Source organism: Ananas comosus, linkage group 18 (genome assembly GCF_001540865.1).
Source record: "Ananas comosus cultivar F153 linkage group 18, ASM154086v1, whole genome shotgun sequence".
In the NCBI taxonomy this organism is placed as follows: Eukaryota; Viridiplantae; Streptophyta; class Magnoliopsida; order Poales; family Bromeliaceae; genus Ananas; species Ananas comosus.
In genome coordinates, this window is record NC_033638.1 from 8576897 (window position 1) to 8597683 (window position 20787).

General features: G+C 36.4%; 3 protein-coding genes across 5 annotated transcripts; all 3 read right to left on the reverse strand.

Moving 5' to 3' along the window:
• LOC109723955 (zinc finger CCHC domain-containing protein 10) lies at positions 64–2715 on the reverse strand. 2 transcript variants are annotated; one of them, XM_020252500.1, is made up of 2 exons: positions 2500–2715; positions 64–1225 (listed from the first exon to the last, which is right to left on the reverse strand). In XM_020252500.1, exon 2 carries the CDS (start codon positions 1166–1168, stop codon positions 362–364), a length of 807 nt encoding a protein of 268 aa, XP_020108089.1. In that variant the 5' UTR covers positions 1169–1225; positions 2500–2715; the 3' UTR covers positions 64–361. The 2 variants fall into 2 exon arrangements, with proteins under 2 accessions (XP_020108089.1, XP_020108088.1); XM_020252499.1 differs by having other exon boundaries at positions 64–1230; positions 2500–2714.
• On the reverse strand, positions 5481–13162 carry LOC109724008 (la-related protein 1A-like). Its single transcript, XM_020252592.1, has 14 exons — positions 12616–13162; positions 10978–11548; positions 10721–10883; positions 10342–10432; positions 10146–10217; positions 9366–10042; positions 8749–8818; positions 7921–8025; positions 7412–7746; positions 7171–7311; positions 6996–7059; positions 6470–6615; positions 6218–6322; positions 5481–5966 (listed from the first exon to the last, which is right to left on the reverse strand). Exons 1-14 carry the CDS (start codon positions 12835–12837, stop codon positions 5717–5719), a joined length of 3012 nt encoding a protein of 1003 aa, XP_020108181.1. The 5' UTR covers positions 12838–13162; the 3' UTR covers positions 5481–5716.
• LOC109724434 (ELMO domain-containing protein A) lies at positions 16555–20091 on the reverse strand. 2 transcript variants are annotated; one of them, XM_020253257.1, is made up of 10 exons: positions 19824–20091; positions 18858–19025; positions 18664–18772; positions 18320–18414; positions 18147–18215; positions 17911–18026; positions 17768–17822; positions 17545–17665; positions 17325–17467; positions 16555–17221 (listed from the first exon to the last, which is right to left on the reverse strand). In XM_020253257.1, the coding sequence occupies exons 2-10, from the start codon at positions 18996–18998 to the stop codon at positions 17120–17122; spliced, it is 951 nt and encodes a 316-aa protein (XP_020108846.1). In that variant the 5' UTR covers positions 18999–19025; positions 19824–20091; the 3' UTR covers positions 16555–17119. The 2 variants fall into 2 exon arrangements, with proteins under 2 accessions (XP_020108846.1, XP_020108848.1); XM_020253259.1 differs by lacking the exon at positions 19824–20091 and adding an exon at positions 19167–19528.

Here is a 20787-nt window from a genome sequence, read left to right on the forward strand (position 1 = left end):
AAAGCCACCCAATGGGGTGCTGAAAATCGAAAGGAGTGAATCATTCCACTCTACACAAAATTATAACCAAGTAAAACATTTAGCGAGTGCTTTCAGGCTAAAATTAAAGCATATCAGTCACAAAAGAACTTCAACAGCTACAAATTCCACAAAAACTGGACTATGATAGCAAATCTGAATTGCTTAAAACGCACATTTTCAAGGACATAATAGAAACCTGTCACGCTAATTTTAATACCGGAAATGTAACAACATTAGCTACCTAAAAACACCATAGGTTTCCGAAATAATCGAACTGCAGCCAACAAAAGCAAGCACAAGTGATCCAAGAGCATCATAGCACCACTGCATTAGACTCAGTTTAGCGCCTATGGCCGTGCCTTTTGCTCTTCCTGCGACTCCCTTTATCATCAGAGTCGCTATCAGAAGCAGACTCAGAATCAGACGAGTCAGATGACGAGCTGTATTTCCGGTGCCTTCTCTTCTTCTTCTTCTTCTGCTGCTTCTTCCTCCTCTTCCGCCGCTCTTCCGAATCTGATGAACTGTAACTCAAACTACTCTCAGATGAATAGTCCGTCCCTGTCACGGAAGATCCACTATCTGTTTCGAAAACAGAAGCTTCACTATCTTCACCCTCTGAATCGGTACTCGACCTGTGCTTCCTCTTACTCTTCGCTCTGCCCTTTTCACCTTTCTCTCTCTTCTCACCTTTTTCATCATTTGCCACCTCGATATCAGGATTGTCCAACTCATATGAGACAGAGAGAGTCATTTTCAACTTAGGGTTTTTCAGCTGCTGGGTTCTTGAGGGGCGCGACATGTAGACGCGCTCATTCTTGCATTCATACGTCCAGTGGCCACTCTGGAAGCACTTCTGGCATTGAGCAGCAACCCCACCAGCAGAAGCCACAGAGGCTTTTGGGTCTTTTCTCTCGCCCAATCTCACGGCTTTTTCTGTGCTCATCAGATACATTTGGCGCTTCGCTTCTTTCCTCTCCTGCCACCTGCTCGGCCCTTCTTCCTTCTGGCCATAGGCATTAACGTTCCGGGCCGCAGCCGCAGCGGCTCGCTCAGCTTGAGCTCGGCTGAGGCCCTTGGCTGCCGACAGGGCGGCAGCCTTGATTCGCTCGGCTGCAGCCTGCGCTTTCTCTTCCTTCTTGCTAGACATATCTGACTGTTAGTATGAATGGATAAGGTGCGAGCTTAAAGGAGGTGGAAAGCTGATCTGTCCTGCAAAAAAGAACACCAAGATTCTGCTTTATCAAGGATTGCCACTTGGTGAAGTAAAACACATTTACAGGTGAAAAACAGAAATATCAAAGATAATAAAGAAATATACAATTTTGAGAAAAGAGCACAAGATGATTAAGATTAACCATGTAATATTTAGGGGAAGTAAAAGTACACAGCTCGCGTTTGGCTCGAGCTCGTATCAAAATAGAAGATCCTAGCTTGTGGTCGGTTCGTTTTTTATTCGAGCAGGCTCAAATTTCGCTCGTTAGCTCATGTAGTGACAGAAACGAAGGCACCTCGTGTAGCTTGATGTAATCAAGCTTGTTTTTGAGCTATATTTTACGCACCTATGGAAATATACAAGAAGCAGCATAAAAACAACGGAGCTTTTTAGAATAACTTAAGAATAATTGCAGCATAAATTAAGATACAAATCTATTCATTGTTTAGAATAAATTAAGATACAAATTAAGAATAAATTAAGATCTTTCATTGTGTAGCTTCTCTCACCCTCTTGTAAACGAATTCAATAAATATAAAACATTAAAAGCTCATACGCAAAGTTGCAAAACCTAAACCCCAAAGTCCTCTTAAAGGAAAAATAAGAGCCTAATAAGGCTCTAAAATTTGTCTCCGGAGAAAATTAATATTGATTTTGGACTCCTCAATCACCAGTTGATAGTTGGAAATAAAGGAAAAAGAATGAGATAGCCATAAACAGGACATCATCAAAGAAATGATAAGAACCAGTAATTGATTAAAGAATTTTTTTTTCCTTTTACGTTATTTTTAATTGTGGGAATATTGCCCTAATTTATAATTCCTTTCCTCCTCCTTGCATCTATATATGTAAACCCTAGGAGGCATTGGAATTACTGAACGAAGAAAATTAACAAAATTTTTTGATTTTGAAGGCTGATCCCCGTGAAGTGGTCGATTATCTTCTTCTATCTCTCTTTCAATTTCTCTTGTATTTCCACTAATTCTAGTTAGGACCTGCTGATCATATCAACAACCACAACGAAGCAAAGCTAACAAACAAAACAAGCTAAAATATGCATAGCAACCAAAGCATCCAAAGATCTCGATCACATCCATATATTTACTATAATCACAAAAATTTTGCAGAGAAACGGGCCAAAAAAATCATCCAAAATAGAAAAATTCGACGCAAAGCCAACGAGTTTTCGAACAGGAAGCATCAGGAATCAAGAAACCATGCAATAAGCGATAAGTTGAAGAGCAAAGTAGGATCAAATTTCAAACCTCGAGAGACGAAGAGCCTCGGATCGCGAATCGCGAGCGATCGATCACCTCTGCGGATGCCCAATACTTGGGAGCAATCGCAAGAACAAACGATGTTATAGCAAACCCTAGGTTTTAGAACGCCTTCGCCCACCGACTTCGCAGTTTCCCTTAGCGCACGTGCGTTCGTTCTTCGTTGGGCCCTTCCTTTTTTTTTTCGGCATTTAAGAAAAAAAAAATTAAATAGACGGTTCTGATCGAAATTATATATATTATATTATTATATATATATATATATATATATATTATATATATATAATATAACGAGGCAGACTCCTATGCTTCGAAAGTATAGAGGTCTCGCGTGTTGTAAGTTGTTTCAATGATGGGGCGTCCGATTCGACGATCGGTTCCTTAAACATGATCGTACACTATTGGAACTATCTAGGAACCAATTTCATAATTTTTAACTTCGTTGCCTAGTGAATAAGTAGCCTCAAAATGACGAACTGAAATCTAAAAATTCATTAAAAACCAGTAATAAATGACATTAAATTTCAAATCGGAAAGTGATTGTTTTTTGCTCTTGATGTTTAAGTAGAATTTCTATTAAAGTTTCATGTAATTTGGGGATGACTTCTACACCGTGAACATTAAAAACAGTGCCACATCGACGCTGTTAAAATAGTCATTTTTGAACACTGTGATCGTCTTGTAAATGATATTCGGATAAAAATCTAAAATTTAGTTTTCAGATAGTTCAATAGCATAGATTATGCCTAACCTAACGAGACAAACGGAGGCTCGCGTACTTCTCGAAAACACGAGAGAGACGGTATTATATATTATAATATATATATATATATATATATATAAAGAGAGAGAGAGATGAGAGAGAGCCAGAGAGAGAAGGGGAGAGAAGTTTCTAGAATACTATCAATAGTAAACGAGCCGTTTTACTACCTATTTGTTGTTCGATGATAGGACTTTCCAATTGACGATCGGCCGATTGAACTATGATCTATACCACTTGAAGTGTTTTAAAATCAAATTTCAAAATGTTTTCGGACACATTTGCCTTAATGATCAAAAGGTTTTCAATTTGTAAGTTTTACATGGTCGATAAGAGGATTTTCTCGTTTCAACGCAGATCGAAAGATATGCAAATCAAGTTTGACATTTTTTATGTGTAGAAAGTTTTTCTAAACTATTTAAAAACAAAGATCCTATACTCTTGATCTTGATACAAGACTCCTATCATCTTTTTTAAAGAAGTATTATAATTTTCCCATTCATTTTTTCATGTTGCACTTGATGGATAAAAGAACAATATCGAAAGTACGTAAAATAATTTCTAGGGTTCAGTTTAAATTGTTTAGATCATATTAATGGAGCCGATCGTCAATTTGGAGCTCTATTATCGAACAATAAATCGGTAGTAAAACGGCTCGTTTACTATCGATAGTTATTCTAGCTCAACTTATATATATATATAATATATAGAGAGAGAGAGAGAGAGAGTTGGGCTAGAATACTATTGAAAGCAAAACGTCATTTTTGCTATCAAGTTTTTAGCCTTTGGATCAACTCTTTTCATCATTTCTAATCATTGGATTAAATACTATAAATCAGTGGGAATCACTCAACCCTAGGGGGACCACTCAACTCTAACTGACTAATATCATCCTAATCTTATAATTTTTTATCCAAGAGTTAAAAATTTGATAGCAAAAAGAGCGTTTGCTATTAATAGTATTCTAGCCTAATTCTATATATATATATATATATATATATATATAGAGAGAGTAGGGCTAGAATACTTTTACAAGTATCACCCAAGTGATAGTTGTGTGTTTTTAGCCATTGGATCTACTTTTTTATTACTAATAGTCCTTGGATCAAACACTATTCCACCTACCACCACCTACCACCACCTACCACCATCATCTCAACCTCACATCTCTTCATCCAAGGGCTAAAAGCACACAAGTATCACTTGGGTGATACTTTTACAAGTATTCTAGCTCAACTCTATATACAACTTTGATATTATTTACATTAGGATCAAAATATTTTAAAATTGATAATTTTTAACGGCCGGTATAGAATACTTATTAGTTTAACGGTATATAAAAAAATTAAAATTAGTTAAATTTTTGATAAAAAATTCTATTCATTATCTAAATAAAGATCAATAATTCCGATCATAACTTGAAGTATCTGATCATCAGACATCATTCGATTTTATTCGTTCATTTTATGCCCGTTTAATAAACTTTAGATTTCGAAAAATTACAAAATTTATTTTCTAAAAATTTTAAATACTCTATGTTATATTTGACGGAGTGGATCGTCGATTCAGAAGTTTCATCATAAAAAAAAATTTATAAGCACGAAATGCCCAATACTGCTCAATACTTATAAGAGTATAGTAATCCTACTTAATATATATACACACTACTAAAGAGTTTGTAGAAATAAAATATGTTATGAGAATAAGGATTGATAAGCACAAATATACAAATACATTATTTTTATAAAAAATAATAATAAATAAATAGGTAAAAGTTACACAAAACGCGGAAATTTAAAAAGTTGAGAACTACAATAAGCAATTTCACAGGATAGTTAAATCGCAATTAGTCGTTACCTTTAAACACTCAAAAAACTTCGTGATTCACGGAGAAACTAATCCCTACATCATGGCCCTTCCATTCAAACATAGTTCTACGTTGTAAAGAGTTGAGGAAACAAATCAAAAATTAAATTCAACAAGCAAAGGTTACCAGCATACACAAATACATGAATCACAAATTCTGAAGATTTTGAAGTAGATTAACAATGCTTACCGCGGCAAACCCGTGAGCAATTACTGTATCAAATTTTGCGAAAGATATGAACTATCTGGTCCACATTTTTATGAGCTACCAAAATAATAATTCCTTGCATGGCTTTGCGTTCGATGCATAGCTCATACAAATCAAATCAAGGATCATACGAAAAACAAAACAGAAATGGAGACGAGCATCGACTTTATTATCCATCAAATTCGCACAAATTCCACAAACATCCAGTATTATATTCCTTTATGTACAAATCCGGGTAAGAGGAAGAAAAAGAATTCCTGGCCCGTTACTACACGCAGAGAACTGCAAAATCTGCACATATGCAGCCATCCACAAAATCTCTTTAAAAGAGAAATATATTCCGATTGTAGCACTCAGAATGGGGAGGCCGACTAATTCGCTCGCAGAGAAGTAGAGCCATGGGCAACGGCGATATGCTCTTTCTCCCTCTCATTAGAGCGACTAACTCTGCTGCAGCTACACTCTCCCTCAGCTGCCGCTGCCGCCGCCGCCTTATCCATCTTCTCCTTGGCCCTAAAATCCTCCAGGCTTCGGAATTCCTCTCGTAATACCCTGTCCAACTCCGGATGCTTCTTTATAGGTTTGGCACTGCCCCTCTTCTCCCGGTAGTGGTGAAATGCCCTGGTTCATAAACAACTCACCATCATTGGAAAGTAATACAACGTGCGGGGTGGGAGGGAGAAGCGAACATTAGCTAAAAGCGTAGCAAAAGTTTTGGGGTGGGGGGTTTGAGAAGGGAACATTAGATAAATGCCAAGCAAAAGTTTTCACACATGCATGACGAAGGTGTAGAAGTAAATAACCTGGACAAGCAGGTAAAAAGGGATAAAATGGTCATTAAAATTTATCATAAGCATACTGAGGGTGTTTACCAGTACTTTTCAAGGCCATAAAGATTGCCCTTCTGATAGAACTCAAGCGTAAGCTGCTCAAAGTCATCATATATATTCTCTTTGAAGTTCTTTTCCAACCCATAGCTGAAAAAAGGAAATAGAAAAATACAACTTATAAAGAAACAAATACTGCACATCGCAATAAGGCGTGGGATGAAAATGAGCGCTTAAACCTTCGTAGAGATTGGAGGTTGGAAAATGGAAGTAGGAAAATGGAAGTAGGATGCATACCTGTAAAACCTAAAGAGACACTCGAGTCCATAAAAGTACTTGGAGGCTGCATCTTCGAGTGCCAGCTTACGAAATTCCTTGTACATGGATTTGTTAAACATATCTCTCAGGAAATATGACCAAAACCGATAAAGTGTGTTCATTTCCTGCATGAAAAATAATCATACTTAAATAGAGGGCAAAATTAGACGGTCCAAGAGAATATAAACAAATGGAAGAGACAGCATCTTCAACAAACATTTTATAGTTTGGTGCATTAATGGACATGATCAGGACAGGAAAAGTAAGACAGTTAAATCAGTTGGATTAATTAGCAAAGGAAAGAGACAAGGTGAAGTAGGATTCTGATAAGATATATATCAGAAACTGAGAGAAGGGATAAGGCACAGCTCATTGTAAAATGAAAGGCCCAGTAGAGGTCCAATTTTTCTTTAAATAGTCATTTACTATTAAAACTAAACTACTTGAAGCATTAGCCTACATTTCTACAAAGAATTTGAAGGTAATGACTTCTAGTATACTGTACCTCACTGCAACCAATTCCTAATCTCTTACGCTCGCCAAGACAACGGTTGCGATACTTCAAGTACCTTCATCCAAGAAGAACTAAATAATCTCAGCTAATAACCTTACTATGATAAATGTAGCAAGCTGAGCAAAACAGTTAAATTTATGGTGTTGAAAGTGATAAAGCCATCTACTTTTGCTGCTTAAATTCATTTTGCTCTAATAGCTGATGACTTGGATGCTGAAATGGTGGAAATGGTTTTGGCATCGATCCAACAGGTGGACTGCTCCCAGGAAGAATAGCATGAGGAGAACCTAACTTTGAGGGCATAGAGCTGCAAATACAAAAAGAGATAAATAAATCATTATCTTAGGAAACAAATAAACTAAAACTAACTGTCAAGTTTCTAACTGAAACTAAGGAACAAGTCTAACCCGTGATTTTCTGGTGGAGTCGACCCGAAGAAATATCCAATTGACTTGCTTGGAGGACTTTCTGATACAATTCCATGACGATTATGCGCATTTGCATAAGAATCAAAATTACCTGGAAACAATCTCTGTTTAAGGGAGCCATGCGACTTGCTATTGCCCTTATTTTGTCGCCTTCTAGAAATAGCTAGTCCCAACTCTTCGTGACCACTATTTCCAGCAATTATTGCATTCCTCTTTGAATTCATCGAGGAATCAGATAGGGCAGTTGATCTAAAACAGCCATCTCCTATTCCAGTATTATTTCTCTGATGATTAGCGCGTTTGGCTCGTAGCTCCTATAAGCCACAATGTATTGTTAATATATATGACGTACCAAATATGTTGGAAAACTTGGTATACTACTTATTAAAGGAAATTGAGGAAAAAGGAAGGAGTGTCACTTTCGTACAGCATCAATAAAACCATGGTAGAAAATACATTTGTACAATTTATTGATAAGAAGCTGTCACCTGCTCATAAAAGTAAAGGCCATTATTGATAGCAGATGCAAGCTCATTCGTAATTGCTTCTGATTTCCTCGAACTGGCTGTCTCATCTTTGTCAAGACAAATATCCTGTACAGAACTCGCAAAAAATAGAACTTTTCATTACAAAGTTAAACTAAAAACTTAGATATTAAAAGCATTATGTCAATCCAATAAACCAGGCTGAACAGCCATTCTCAACTCTAGAGCAAGCTCATATGACATCAAGTGGAACGCCACCAGTTCTAATCTTGACAAATTTTCATATCAGGGAAACAAATGAGAAGACCTTTCTGCATGCAGGGGTGAGGCTGCATAAGTCTAAACTTCACCAGACCCCTCAGTGGCAGATAACTTCAGAAGCTGTTTCTTCATGAGCAGGCTGATTTGTTAACCCTCAACAACAAATTTGAAAGCACCCTTTAACCATTAGGAATTACACTATAAACTACTACAGATGTTTATTAATTATGGGACCGACACTGTTTATGTTTAGTTATTTACAGAAAGAGGAAAATGATGCTAATACATGCGCATGAAAATGCATGTAGATATACACTGAAAGTTAAGTAGCAAATCGAGAAAACGAATGAATTGTCAGAACTTAAAAGCAACCGAATGTAATTAAAAGAAAGACAAAGCAGGTTTTATCATCTGCACGAAAAAGGATGTCAAGATAAAAGGCCAGCCCACCTTCCAAAAACAGAATGTCCACATACATGAGAAAACAAAAATGATCAAATTCCAGAGAGCTGAAAGCAAAGGTAGAATTAGCAATAATCTTAACAAAGAAGCAAAGAAATCAAATCTTACTTGGGTGACAATTATTAGCCTGTGGACATCTTGATCATTAACATCCATTTCATCCTCTTCATCATCAACCCTGCGAAGCATTGTTGTAAGAGAAGAGAGACCTCAAAATTAATATTAGCATGATCTACCTCTAAAACAAAAGAAGCAAGATCACTGAATCAATGAGAAGTGAAGGCAAAAAAGCAAACTTGATATTACTCATTTTTAAAATTCTATTGCTGGCATCAACTATTAAAGATCATACTGCGAAAGAAAAACTAAGATCATTCATCATATTGCCAAAGAAAAACTAAAAACTTGCATAATATCCAAGAGCTGATGAATGCTGTTTTTCTATTTTTATTGCTTGCAGACTTTGCTAGAATAATTGACATATAAGTAGAATATTCTAGACAACCTAATGATACAAGAATACAACAGTGCTATCAATGTCTTTGCCTTCCAGACAAAACGATTGCCAAAAGCTTGAAATGTTTTGACATGATTGCATCAATGCTGCTAGATCATACAAAAAAGAGAAACACAATAAGCGATTATACATACAACAGCCTTCTCACAGCATGAGTCAAAATAATTCAAATAACAGAAGACCCTTGCAGACGTAACAGAAGAGTTACCTCCTATTTAAAGAAAGATCATCCCTGTGAACAAACTCCGGCTCCAATTCCTCATCAAGCATGAATGTACTTTGCTCCGCCCTACAGCTAGGTGATTGGACAGCAATGTCATTAGAGAAGGCCTCTACATTCTGCATGTCAGATACCCTATTTGATAGTGTGACATCAAGCGCAAGATCACCACTACTGGAGAGATTGTCATTTTCCTGTGACTTTGCAGAGACAACAACAACATGCGTGTTACCAGATTTAACATCAGCCATGGTGCCAACTGAATCTTTCTCTAGCGAACAGCTACATCTGCTGCAAAGTTTGTTCTGTCTGACTCCTGAATTTGGTCCAGAGAGTAATTCTATGCATCTATCCTTGTTATCACCGTCATATGCCGCTGCTTCATCAGCTGTCAGTACCTTGAGACTATCGCATTCTGCAATAAACTTATCTTCAATTTTCGAGTACTCACTCACACAGGGCAAATAGTCCTCTTGAACCTTATAGGTAGTTTGGCGGATAGAATCTTCATGAGAGATTCCATCATTATTGCTCTCACTTCTTTTGTTATTCTCTAAACTGACAGGACTCTGGCTCTCTACAGACACAGATTCTGTTGAGATTACATGGTGACCTGATGAGGGAAGCCACTTAGACCAGTCATTACGCCTCCTTATTCTGTCGTCCTGCCAACAAATTGACAGAAGTAAAAGTACATATTTAGAAGAACAATTGATCATGCTAGTGTAGAAAAAATTAATTCACAAAGTATGTAAAAGATGTAAGAACCTGAACTTCTACTACACTTGAACTCTGCAAAGCATCAACTATTATATGTGTATCTGTTGTCATGCTCCGAAGCTGCAAATTGAAAAAGAAATAAACAGGATGTTCATAATTTCCAATGGTGGCAATCATTTGCATTTTGAACCCAATAACAGTACTATAAAAACTGCACATTAGGAAGGTAGCACAAAAGGTATACCCTGTTAAAATCAGCAATTTTTGATATCGAAACCCATCCATGATCATCAAGTATTGATTTCAGGTAATCGTCTTTCTCTAAATTTTTGTCACTGCAGAAGACAAGAAATATTAGGATGTAATAAAAGAAAATTATGAACACTCTACATAGCAATCAGTCAATAAAGTTCAAAGCAAAATTCTCTAAGACTCTCAGTCGAGAATGCCAAAATGTAGTTTCTCTTCAGTGATTGAGATTAAACTTGCAGCACTTACTATTAGGACATATGAACCATCAACAAATCAAGAGAGAATTGTTTGATGAGATACCTGACAGTTCTTCTAAATAGCACGAATCAAGGCCAAAGAATGCAAACTTACATGAACAAGTAAAAACTCACCTGAAATAATACTCGACTTGTTTTACTATTTTGTCTCTTAACTCTACTTCCTCAGTTTTCGGATCCTTCTTGGTAAGAGGGGGAGGATGCGACATTGGGCGAGGTGGACCCCTCATCATTTCCAAAGGAGGGGCAGGCACATAAAACATCGGAGAAGCAGGACCTGTGTTGAAGCAAACAGGGATATCAAAGGAAAATCCAGAGAGATTGGAGAGGTCAACAGCAGAAAAGCATGTAAGGTAGGCTTAGGTATATACCAGGAAAACCAGGTGCACTAATGAACCCAGGAGCAGGACCATAAAAGCGTGGTGGAAGTGGCCTGATAAAAGGTCGTGGCCCAATATCATGAGGCATATTTATGTTGCTTCTAGGATTAAACACACGAGGACTGTGCCGTGTTTGGTTAGGATGGTTTCCATGCTCATACCCATTATTACGATGCTTATTACCATGATTGCCACCATTCGGCCTCCAAGCATTTGGATCTCCTCTTGGCGATGGCTGACTATTTTGACCAACAGGAACAAAACCTGGGAATGAAGTTTCATATCCAGGCTTCACAACATGGACGTCATTATTCAGGAATGGTACAGGACAAGGCCGGTAGGCATATTCATGAATCATCAAAGGCGGAGCTTGTACAACAGGGTATAAAACTGGTTGTCCAGGCTGTTGATGGTAGGGCAATTGTACAGGAAATGGGGGCGGTGCACCATTTGCAGGAGCGTTACGCTTGGGACCATGTTTACCATGAGGGTGCATGTGACGATGCTTATTGGGAGGATTACTGCTTCGAAACCCATCAGATTTGTAAAGGCCAACAGGTCCCTGAAAGAATGTTACTGCCTCATAAAAATCATAAACCGAATGCCTAACAAAAAGGAAATAAGCTATAGAAATGCAGCATAACTAGCTTTATTATGAAGAATAATTTTCACAAATCACGAGGAAACTAATAAGCTGATTTACAAGGTCTTACGCTAATATCAGAAGATCTAGCGTTGGAAATATAAGCATTGCACGATATGCAAAATTCGTCTTCTATATAGATCCATTAGTCCCGAATTCTAAGCAAGTTAATTAATTTATGAATCAAACTTACGTTCGCAGGTGCTTACATTGTCCAATGTTCTATTATTCCAATATAGAGCTTTGCAGAATTACTGATCTAATAAAGTAAAAAGTCAACAGCCGTTCTCTCATTTCAAAATTTCGGGTATCCAAAAGGGAGCTAATCAAAGCTTTTCAATAAAATTTTCTCCAAGAAAAGGCAATTTACAATGATGGCCCGATCGGGCCTTAAAGCAGTAGCTCAATAAACCTACCTTATCTGACTCAAGTAGAGTAAAACCACGAACCAGATTGACTTCGAACACACAACCTGCCAACCATATTTAAAGCACTGAACTACGAAAGAAAGTCTATAAGAATGTTGTCGTCACAAGAACAAGAAAAAACTCTAGCTGCCACCATACACAAAAGGCATTAAAACAACCACCAACTCTACATGAAATCTGTGACAAAATGACATTAATAACATTAGCCTATTATATTGAACTGATAGGGCTGTGCACCATTCTGTATGGGATTCAGGTCCTGAGCCACAGTATACTATGAAATGAAGATAATCAAAACAAGGCAGGATAAGAGTAAATTTTTTTTAAAAAAAAAGTTGCACCATCCAAAGGACAATCAGAATCTTAAAAACTCCTATAACACCGGAATCAGCTCTCTTAGAAAGTTAACCATTCCCTTCCTCCATCACAGGTAAGTAAAGATCTCTCTAGCAGAGTTACTTGGGACCTATGCGACAAGATTGAACAATCAAACACGCTAATCTAAGTAGAATTCTTCAAATCATAACGATATGCGAAAACAAAGATTTAAGAACGAACCTGCACCGGAAAGGGCAGCGCAGCCCCATTATTCGGCCCCGGGCCGGCGTTCCCTACCGCCGCAATCTGCGGCGGCACAGTCGGCGGAGCCACCCTTGCCGCCTTCGCGGAGGCGTCCAAGGGCTTCTTCCGCGGCGCATCCGCAAACGCCGGCCACGGCTCCCCCGCCGCCGTTCCTTCTCCGGCCGCCGCCTCGGGCGGCGCCGCCGCGCCTCTCTCCATCGCCGAGCGGGGCGAGTTCGAGGGGGAGGAACCTAGCGCGAAAGCGACCTAACTACACCGAGAGAGGCTCGCATTTACCGAGATACGGGGCGATCTCCGCGGACTCGTCGCTGCGCCCCACCCATTGCCATCTCCTTGCGTCGAAAATGGTAGGGGAATCGGAGAGGGAGAGGGAGAGGGAGAGGGAGAGAGTGGTGGGGGTTAGGGTTTAGAGAGGCGGGATTAGGGTTTCTTTTCTCCGGAAGGGAGGAGAGCGACAGTTTCGCGGGACGGGAGAGAGAGAGTGAGTGAGTGAGAGAGAGAGAGGGGGGCCGGGGGAAAGGGGGACGTACGCAGAGACTTATACTGTGGATTTGGCCCTGGGAAGGAACCCCGGCCATGTGAGATCATATGAGATATGCGTGCGAAAGCCTATTAAAAAATAAAATGCAATATATAATTAATTGCATTCGTTTTTTTTTTTTCAAAATAATAAAATTCTATGATCAATTGCTGTATATTATATATTATATATAAATTATATAAACTGCAAAAAATATTTTTAATAATAATAACTATGTAGGGTTAATTCCATACAGGTCCCCTAAATATAATAAATTACAAATACATTCCAGTAAAGTTCAACTTTCATAAATTATATTAATACAAAAGTTTTAATATTTTTAGATATGTTCGTGCCGTTATAATTCGTTAGAAAAGTTTTAGTTAACCATAAATTAAATACTTTATCCTTATTAATTTTTGACATCTATATCTCTCTTATATTATACTGTTATAATTTTTGGTGGAATATATTTGTAATGGTAAAATTAGAAATATAAACAGCTTTCTAAAAATTGTCTAACGCTAACAAATCAAAAGGATATATCTGAAAATATTAGAACTTTTTCAAAAATAACTTATAAAAATTAAACTTTATAGAGATATATTTATAATTCACTGTATTTGTAGGAATATGTATGCAATTAATCCTAATAAAAATACGACTTCAAAACTTTATAAAAATATATATATACACGTAATAATGTAATACATAAATAAAAAATTATATAGATATAACAAGCTTGTTATAGATTATTATAGAAAAAATTATCATTCGTTCATTACTGTATTATTCGATAAAAATTATATAAACATTCATAATTTTAAAAGTTTATTAATTAAACCATTTTAAAAACTAATAATACAAAACAATAAAATTTAGAAATGTATAATTAATTAAATTTATAATTTAAGATCATTATAATCGAGTTGTACGTCCCTCGCATAAACAGAGGTAACAAATTTTCCCTCCTTTTATTCTTTGTACGGAGAACTAATTATTGCGACTTTAGCAAGCCTTTCCTATTTGCTGTTTACTGTGACGTAAAAGTGTGTTCCTAAGTACTGTTAGTGGGTCATGTAATAAGTACTCTTACTAGTGCCGTAATTTTGACCGTACTTAAAAAAATTTAGAATATACCATTTATATTACTGATTTGGTTTATTGTTCCTACTCATCAAAAAAATTTTATACAGTTCATCCATTATATTATAGTTATTCTTATTATACTTTTTTTTTTTTAAAAGAGATATGATTGGCTGAGAATAGATAACGTTGTGTGAGTGTTACACAGTAAATTTTTTCGACCGTTTGACCAATCTATTATGGATTACTTATAGGCTTGCGCAAGAGAATTCATGATCGTTGATTTTGTGACGACAACGAACTCATTAGTATCGGTTGAAATTTGACGAAACTTGTAAATTATCTTAATTCGGCAATTCTGATGAACTTGCACTATTTATAAATGTTCGAACTTAGGTGAGATAAAGTTAGGAGCTGAATGGTACGATCGATACCATGTGTGAGAAAATTTTTTTCAGTTCTCTATTCGTTGATTTTTCAATACGACATACGTTTTGTCAATTCAGCTCATGTATCAGCAACCATTAGTAATAGAAGATGAGTGGACAATGAAAAGCTTATTCAGCTTCGTGAATCAGCAGTGCACTTAACAATCTTAACAATATTACTCAGTAGGCTCGGGATTGGCACGACAACATTATTAAGTATTAGAAGCTTTTCATGCACAGTTTGGACGGTGCTTTTACGTTGCGCGGTGCTGAGCGTTCTGAAGAGGGAGGGGTAAGGCCTGAGAGGATTTGAGCTGTTTCTGAAAAGATTGATGATGAGGTATCGGGCGAAGATTTCTGACGCTCATAGGTCCTACAATGGCGGGACCGAATTCGGAGGATTGTCGATCGATCGGTAGGCTTTCGTCGTTGATGATCGTGGCGCGCGGAGGTGATCTTCTTTGTTTCCTTCTCTAATCCCTACCTTTCTAATATCTCCACTTGAACTTTTAATGGTTGTACATAATTGGGTATTGGAAGTTGGACTTTTGATGATTATAGTAATAACTAGTGAAGTTATCCGCGCATTGCGGCGGGCTAATATTATAGAAGATAAAAAATTGTCAAAATTAAAATTTTAAAATTTTTTAACTTGTAATGAAACATCAATAAATACAAATAAAAAATATAAAACAGATATATACAAATGTGACAAAAATTACAATAGCAAATAAATTATACATGACAATAATGAAAGTTACAACAGCAAATAAATTTTTTTTAAAACAATTTGTTTAGATAAAAATAAATCATATGAATATATTAATTAAAAAGTGGGCGGGTGGGAAGACGAAGCATTGAGTACAGATGAGGTGGAAAGGCGAAGCATCAAGGAGCGTGGAGAGGGGGTGAAGGAGGAATTGCCACGTGGCAAATTTTATAAGAAATAATGTATAGGAAAGGAATAGAGAATAGATAGATTGGTTACTTTAAATTGGAAGATTCACAATGGCACACCACAATGGTGTATCTTGTATGTCTCATGCGTTGCACTCAATTTTTCATAATCAATGCATTAAAATTTAGAAACAATCTGATTATACAACCTATACCATCTAAGAACAGCTTATGCATTAAGATTCAGTAGATTTGAAAGTTTATTACTAAGACATTAGGGAGTCGCAATAATCAATAGTTGAGAAAAGTTATTACTTGATTTATAAACAATCAGTATCCAAAATTGATATTTTTTCATGTACAATTTTTTTTAACATCATAAAATATATTCAGTGGGTTAAGTTTTAATTCTGAAAACCTCCCTCACAGTTTTTTTATTTTTATTTTTTTAAAAGAATATGGTATGTTAGATGTACTTCAGCAGAATGAAAGGAAAGACGTAACAACTGCTGCGTAGAACAAAATTTCGAAACTATTTAACTGTAAGAATTAAAACTGTGGAAATGCAAAATTAAAATTATAATCAAAATCAGGGATCGAATTTGCAGCAATCCATAAAATACCAGGGCAAAACAGAGGCTTCAGACTATCTCTGCTCCATACAAATCTATAAAAAAAAAAAAGAAACAATGCAAAGAAACATATCACAATCAACCTGAGTTCAGGTAGGAAAATTGCAGAGTTTAGATTGCAGAGTTTAGAGGAGACTTGTGTTGGAATCGGCACTATGAAAACCCTCGCTGGTCCTGCTTAATTAGCTTAACTACCTCTTGACAAACTTAAATTCAATTAAATTGAAAAAAAATGATTCTTCTGTTTTGAATAAAAAGGGTATTAAAACAAATTCCATTCACTAAAAATGTTGCTTAAGAGAAGCTTACAATTTGATTAGAATGTGAAGATCACAACCAAACTAACAAGAGATTGACTTTTCACCTCACCAGTTTTGTTTGATCGAAATAATGTGGAAACTTATCCTTCCACTTCATACAGATTCGACCTTTTATTCAAACGGATTAACGCCATTGTAAGCTCAGGATGAGCTTCACCAACAAGCTTGAATTACACAGTACAGTCGAATCACCTTCCAAGACTTAAACTATTACATGGCAAGCAACTTTCCATATCCTAATCCTACACATTGATCTGTCTCCACAGTCCAGAGAGAGAGAGTTCATGAAGTTTATCTATGCACAAGATGTTTTATTCTTTTCGCATTCTTGTGAGTACACACTTGTATAGCAGTTGATATCAAAGGGTTGTAAAAGCACCGAACAATCGAACAGCAGAAACAGGGGATTATCGCCTACAATTGGTTCACCACATCAGCCATGTACCATCTGATGATATGTCTTTCATCTCATCTCGTATTTTCAGTCTAACCATATAGCTCCCCTTTAAATAGATAATAATTTTTAAAACAAGAAAAATTTTCAAGCTCGCTAGGAGATGCAAGCCTTGATTCTCCTCTTGAAGGTGCACAAAATTTTTATCTGTACAACATCGTAAATGCCGGTAAGTCCTTCACATTGGTAGTGTCATCCAGGGCAAGCTCGCGCTCTAACTGGGTTCTTGTCGACTTCAAAACTTCCTGGTAAGAGAAGCACGATAAGGTGAGAGAAAATAAATTAAACGGCTGTCCTTGAAGGGGGGGGGAAATCATCACGAGAAACGCTAGTAGTGCTTATAATTACATTGAACTCCATGTAAGAAGCCCGTTTAGCGAGCCATTGAGCATCCATCAAGCAAAATGCCACGCAATATAGGTTGTCAAAAGCACTCTCATCTTCTGCGAGCAGCTCCAAGAAACGGAGTCCAGCTTTAGTAGTCGGCATGCCTGCAAGAGAAGGATAGGATTTATCAACACCAATACTATGATTCAGTAAAGGTTGAAGGGTTTGTTCAGAAAATTACTTGACTGCAGATCTAACATCTGGACTAACATGAACGATATATTAACACCGGCAACGGCAAAAGGGTACTCCCATTCGGCTCTCTGCCCTTCCTGTTTGTGCAATAGCATCTGAAATGAATCCTGTGTAAGGAAAAGAATTAGTTATGGAATGACCTTTTTTATACCAGGAGGGGAGGAAGAATGCGACCATTAAATGAGGTGATATGAGAAGGAAGTATTTACTGGGTACTTCTGTGCGAAAAAGATGAGGTTCTCCAGCGATACAAATCCACCACCCCTGATAGAGGATACAACATGTCAGTTTTTTCAACACTACATGGATTCATTTTATATTACGTGAAAAAGATGCATCGAATCCTAAGTACCTGAAATCCGAGGATGGGTCTGTACCTTGCCAACCCATCTCCTTCCACAATTCTGATTTGAGAGGAGGAATTGCTCGATTAGGGTAAGCGAGCCTCCAAAGTTGCTTTAGCGCATCCTGTGCACAATATTAAGGTTTAGTTTTCAATAATTTCAGCTATATACTAATTCAAAGAGTGCTTTTAGGAGAGAGGAAATATGATTAGATGAACTGTAAACGATAAGCATGAATAAATACTTGATGATCCACACGAGAACCATCGAATGGCACTTGTAATCTCTCCCTAAGATTCTGCAATCTTTCTTCCTGAAAGATTAAAATAGTCGCTAATTAAACATTATTTATTGTTTTAACGAAAAATACAGATATACCGAAAGGAAAAGAGACCCTCTACTATTTCTTGTTATAACCTGTAAAGGACTCAGATAAACCGGTTGTCCCTGATTAGAAGAAGAAAAAGGTAGAAGCCTTCCTAAAGCTGTCCCAGAGCTATGCAGAATGTTGGCTGCAAAATGGGCAACTGAATCAATACTAACTCCAGCTACAATATTCAAGGTAGTTCTAACCAGGGAAGTGAAAAGATATCAAAGCAGGTGAAATTTTCAACTCAGAGATGCCTCAGTATACAGAGTTATATATAGGATGAACTAACACATTAGCCAGCAAATTGAATCTAACAATGGAATTGGTTGGTATAGAAGTGCAATACTGCTTAGGAATATTTATGAATACGAGATATCAAGGCGACAAGTACCTAACCATTGCGTCCATTCCGCAATTAAATTAGAAAAGATATATGTCCAGTGTAGTTGTTCCTTCTTCTTGTCGTCCCAGATATCTTGCTCTCTTTCGTGATCATGTACCTTTGAACAACTCCAAGTCTATATTAGCACAATTGAAAATGAAATGTTCTCTTTCAAAAAATTAACCAATACTAATTATACGAACCTCAGATTGTCTCCGATCGAAGCTATGTTTTCCAAGAAGAGGCTCATTCAGAGAATCAATACTTGATATGTCTACATGCTCATTACTTCTCCCATCGACATCTCCATGATGGAGCCGTCTTCTCAAAGTTCTAGCCGCCATTTTATATAACTGCTTCCCTCCAATAAACTTCACATGTAGGGAATGAAACAACATTTAAGCAAATTTTATAACATGCATGACATTGCTGTATCACAAAATGCAACAGCAACATCAAATTCCAGCATTAAAATGCAATGTCACACTAGCATAAAGATATCGAGCGCATACTTAGATTAGACGTCTCCCATCTTTGCAGCACGATACTTGGTGCATTCACGAGGTTGTTATGGCAAATGTAAGAGTTAAAAGTATAGAGCAAAAACATCACGGATAGTAAAGAACTTATTCTCACCAAACCATCATCAAGTTCTTCATAAATATTCAAGTAATACCCAAAGATGGTGTATATCCGATTTAATTAAATTATCGAAGCACATAAAGTTTATCCTTCGACTATATCTTCTGCTAACACTCTAAGTTGCTAAGCCTAAAACCATTCTAAATTTAGGCTAAATTTTAACTTCAGCATCAATAAAATCCTATAAATATACCAGAGAAAGCAAATTAGCATTGCGATGAAAACATTCTCCTAATTTCTGAGAACTAACTTTTTTTTTTTTTTGTAAAGAGAATTAACTCATCTTCAAGCATATCTCGATCAAACAGTATAAAATGGTAGTATTAGCAAAAAAAAAAAGAAGAGAAAACGCTCATATTCACCAATAATTTCTTACTACATTCTCAAATTCTAAAGGATTAGCATCAGGGGAACAATCAAATCGGCATCAATTAAACAAATTTGAACTAGAAAAACTCAATTAACACAACTTAATAACAAAAAAAATATGATTCAAACTACCCAAAAAAAAGTTGAAAAAAACTTACCAAAATATAGGATTGTGCGATCTTCCGAATTTGATCGAACAACAATAAAAAGGGCCCACTCTGCCTCGATCGTAAGGGATCAACTAACTGGGAATTTAAAATTTTATATTAAAACTTCGATCCTAAGCTACGCATCCTCCTTCTCCTCGAAGAAACCCTTCGCTTTTGATTTTTTTAGATCTAAATTAATGATAAAAACAAAAAAACCTAACGCTAACCCCTTTCCCTCGTCTTTTGGGAGGCGAAAAGACGACTCTGTTTATAAAGGGAAAATAATAATAATAAAAAATAATAATAATAATAACAATAATAGGACAGAGATATAGATAGGCGGCCTAATTGGGCCTGGCCCATATAGAATTAAGCCCTATTATGACAAATTTCCGTGCACTGAATCCACCACGTCATCTGTGGACCACCTGATTATACACCATCCGGCGATGGAGTAAAAAAAAAAAAAAAAAGAGGAGATTTAACTTTACAGGCCATTTAATGTTTATTTTTAATTTAAAGTTTAATTCAATTTTTTTTGCTTAAATAATTATACCTAAAGTATATAAATTTTGTTAAATTTAATAATCATATATTATTTTAAAAAAATTAATTATAATATTTACTGATTAAAAGCTTATAGAACTATCAAATTAGGTGAGATTTTAAAATTGACTTTAACAAAAAAATTAGGAACAAAAAATGTTAAAAGTAAATAAATAAATAAAGTTTAAGAGCCTATTTCAAAATGACATATAGAACCTATTTAGCGCTGTGAGGAGGTCCATGAGTAGGTCGGACTGTAACTTATGAAAAATTTTACTATCAGATTTTTTTTTTTTTTTTCTATTTTGTGAATATGGTAAAGTAGTTTAAAAATTTATACAAGGCTATATGGATATGGAAGGACACATATTTAAGCAGTTCTAGGATGACGTGGCAAACTAGGTCTAGGCAGTCCACGGATGACTGG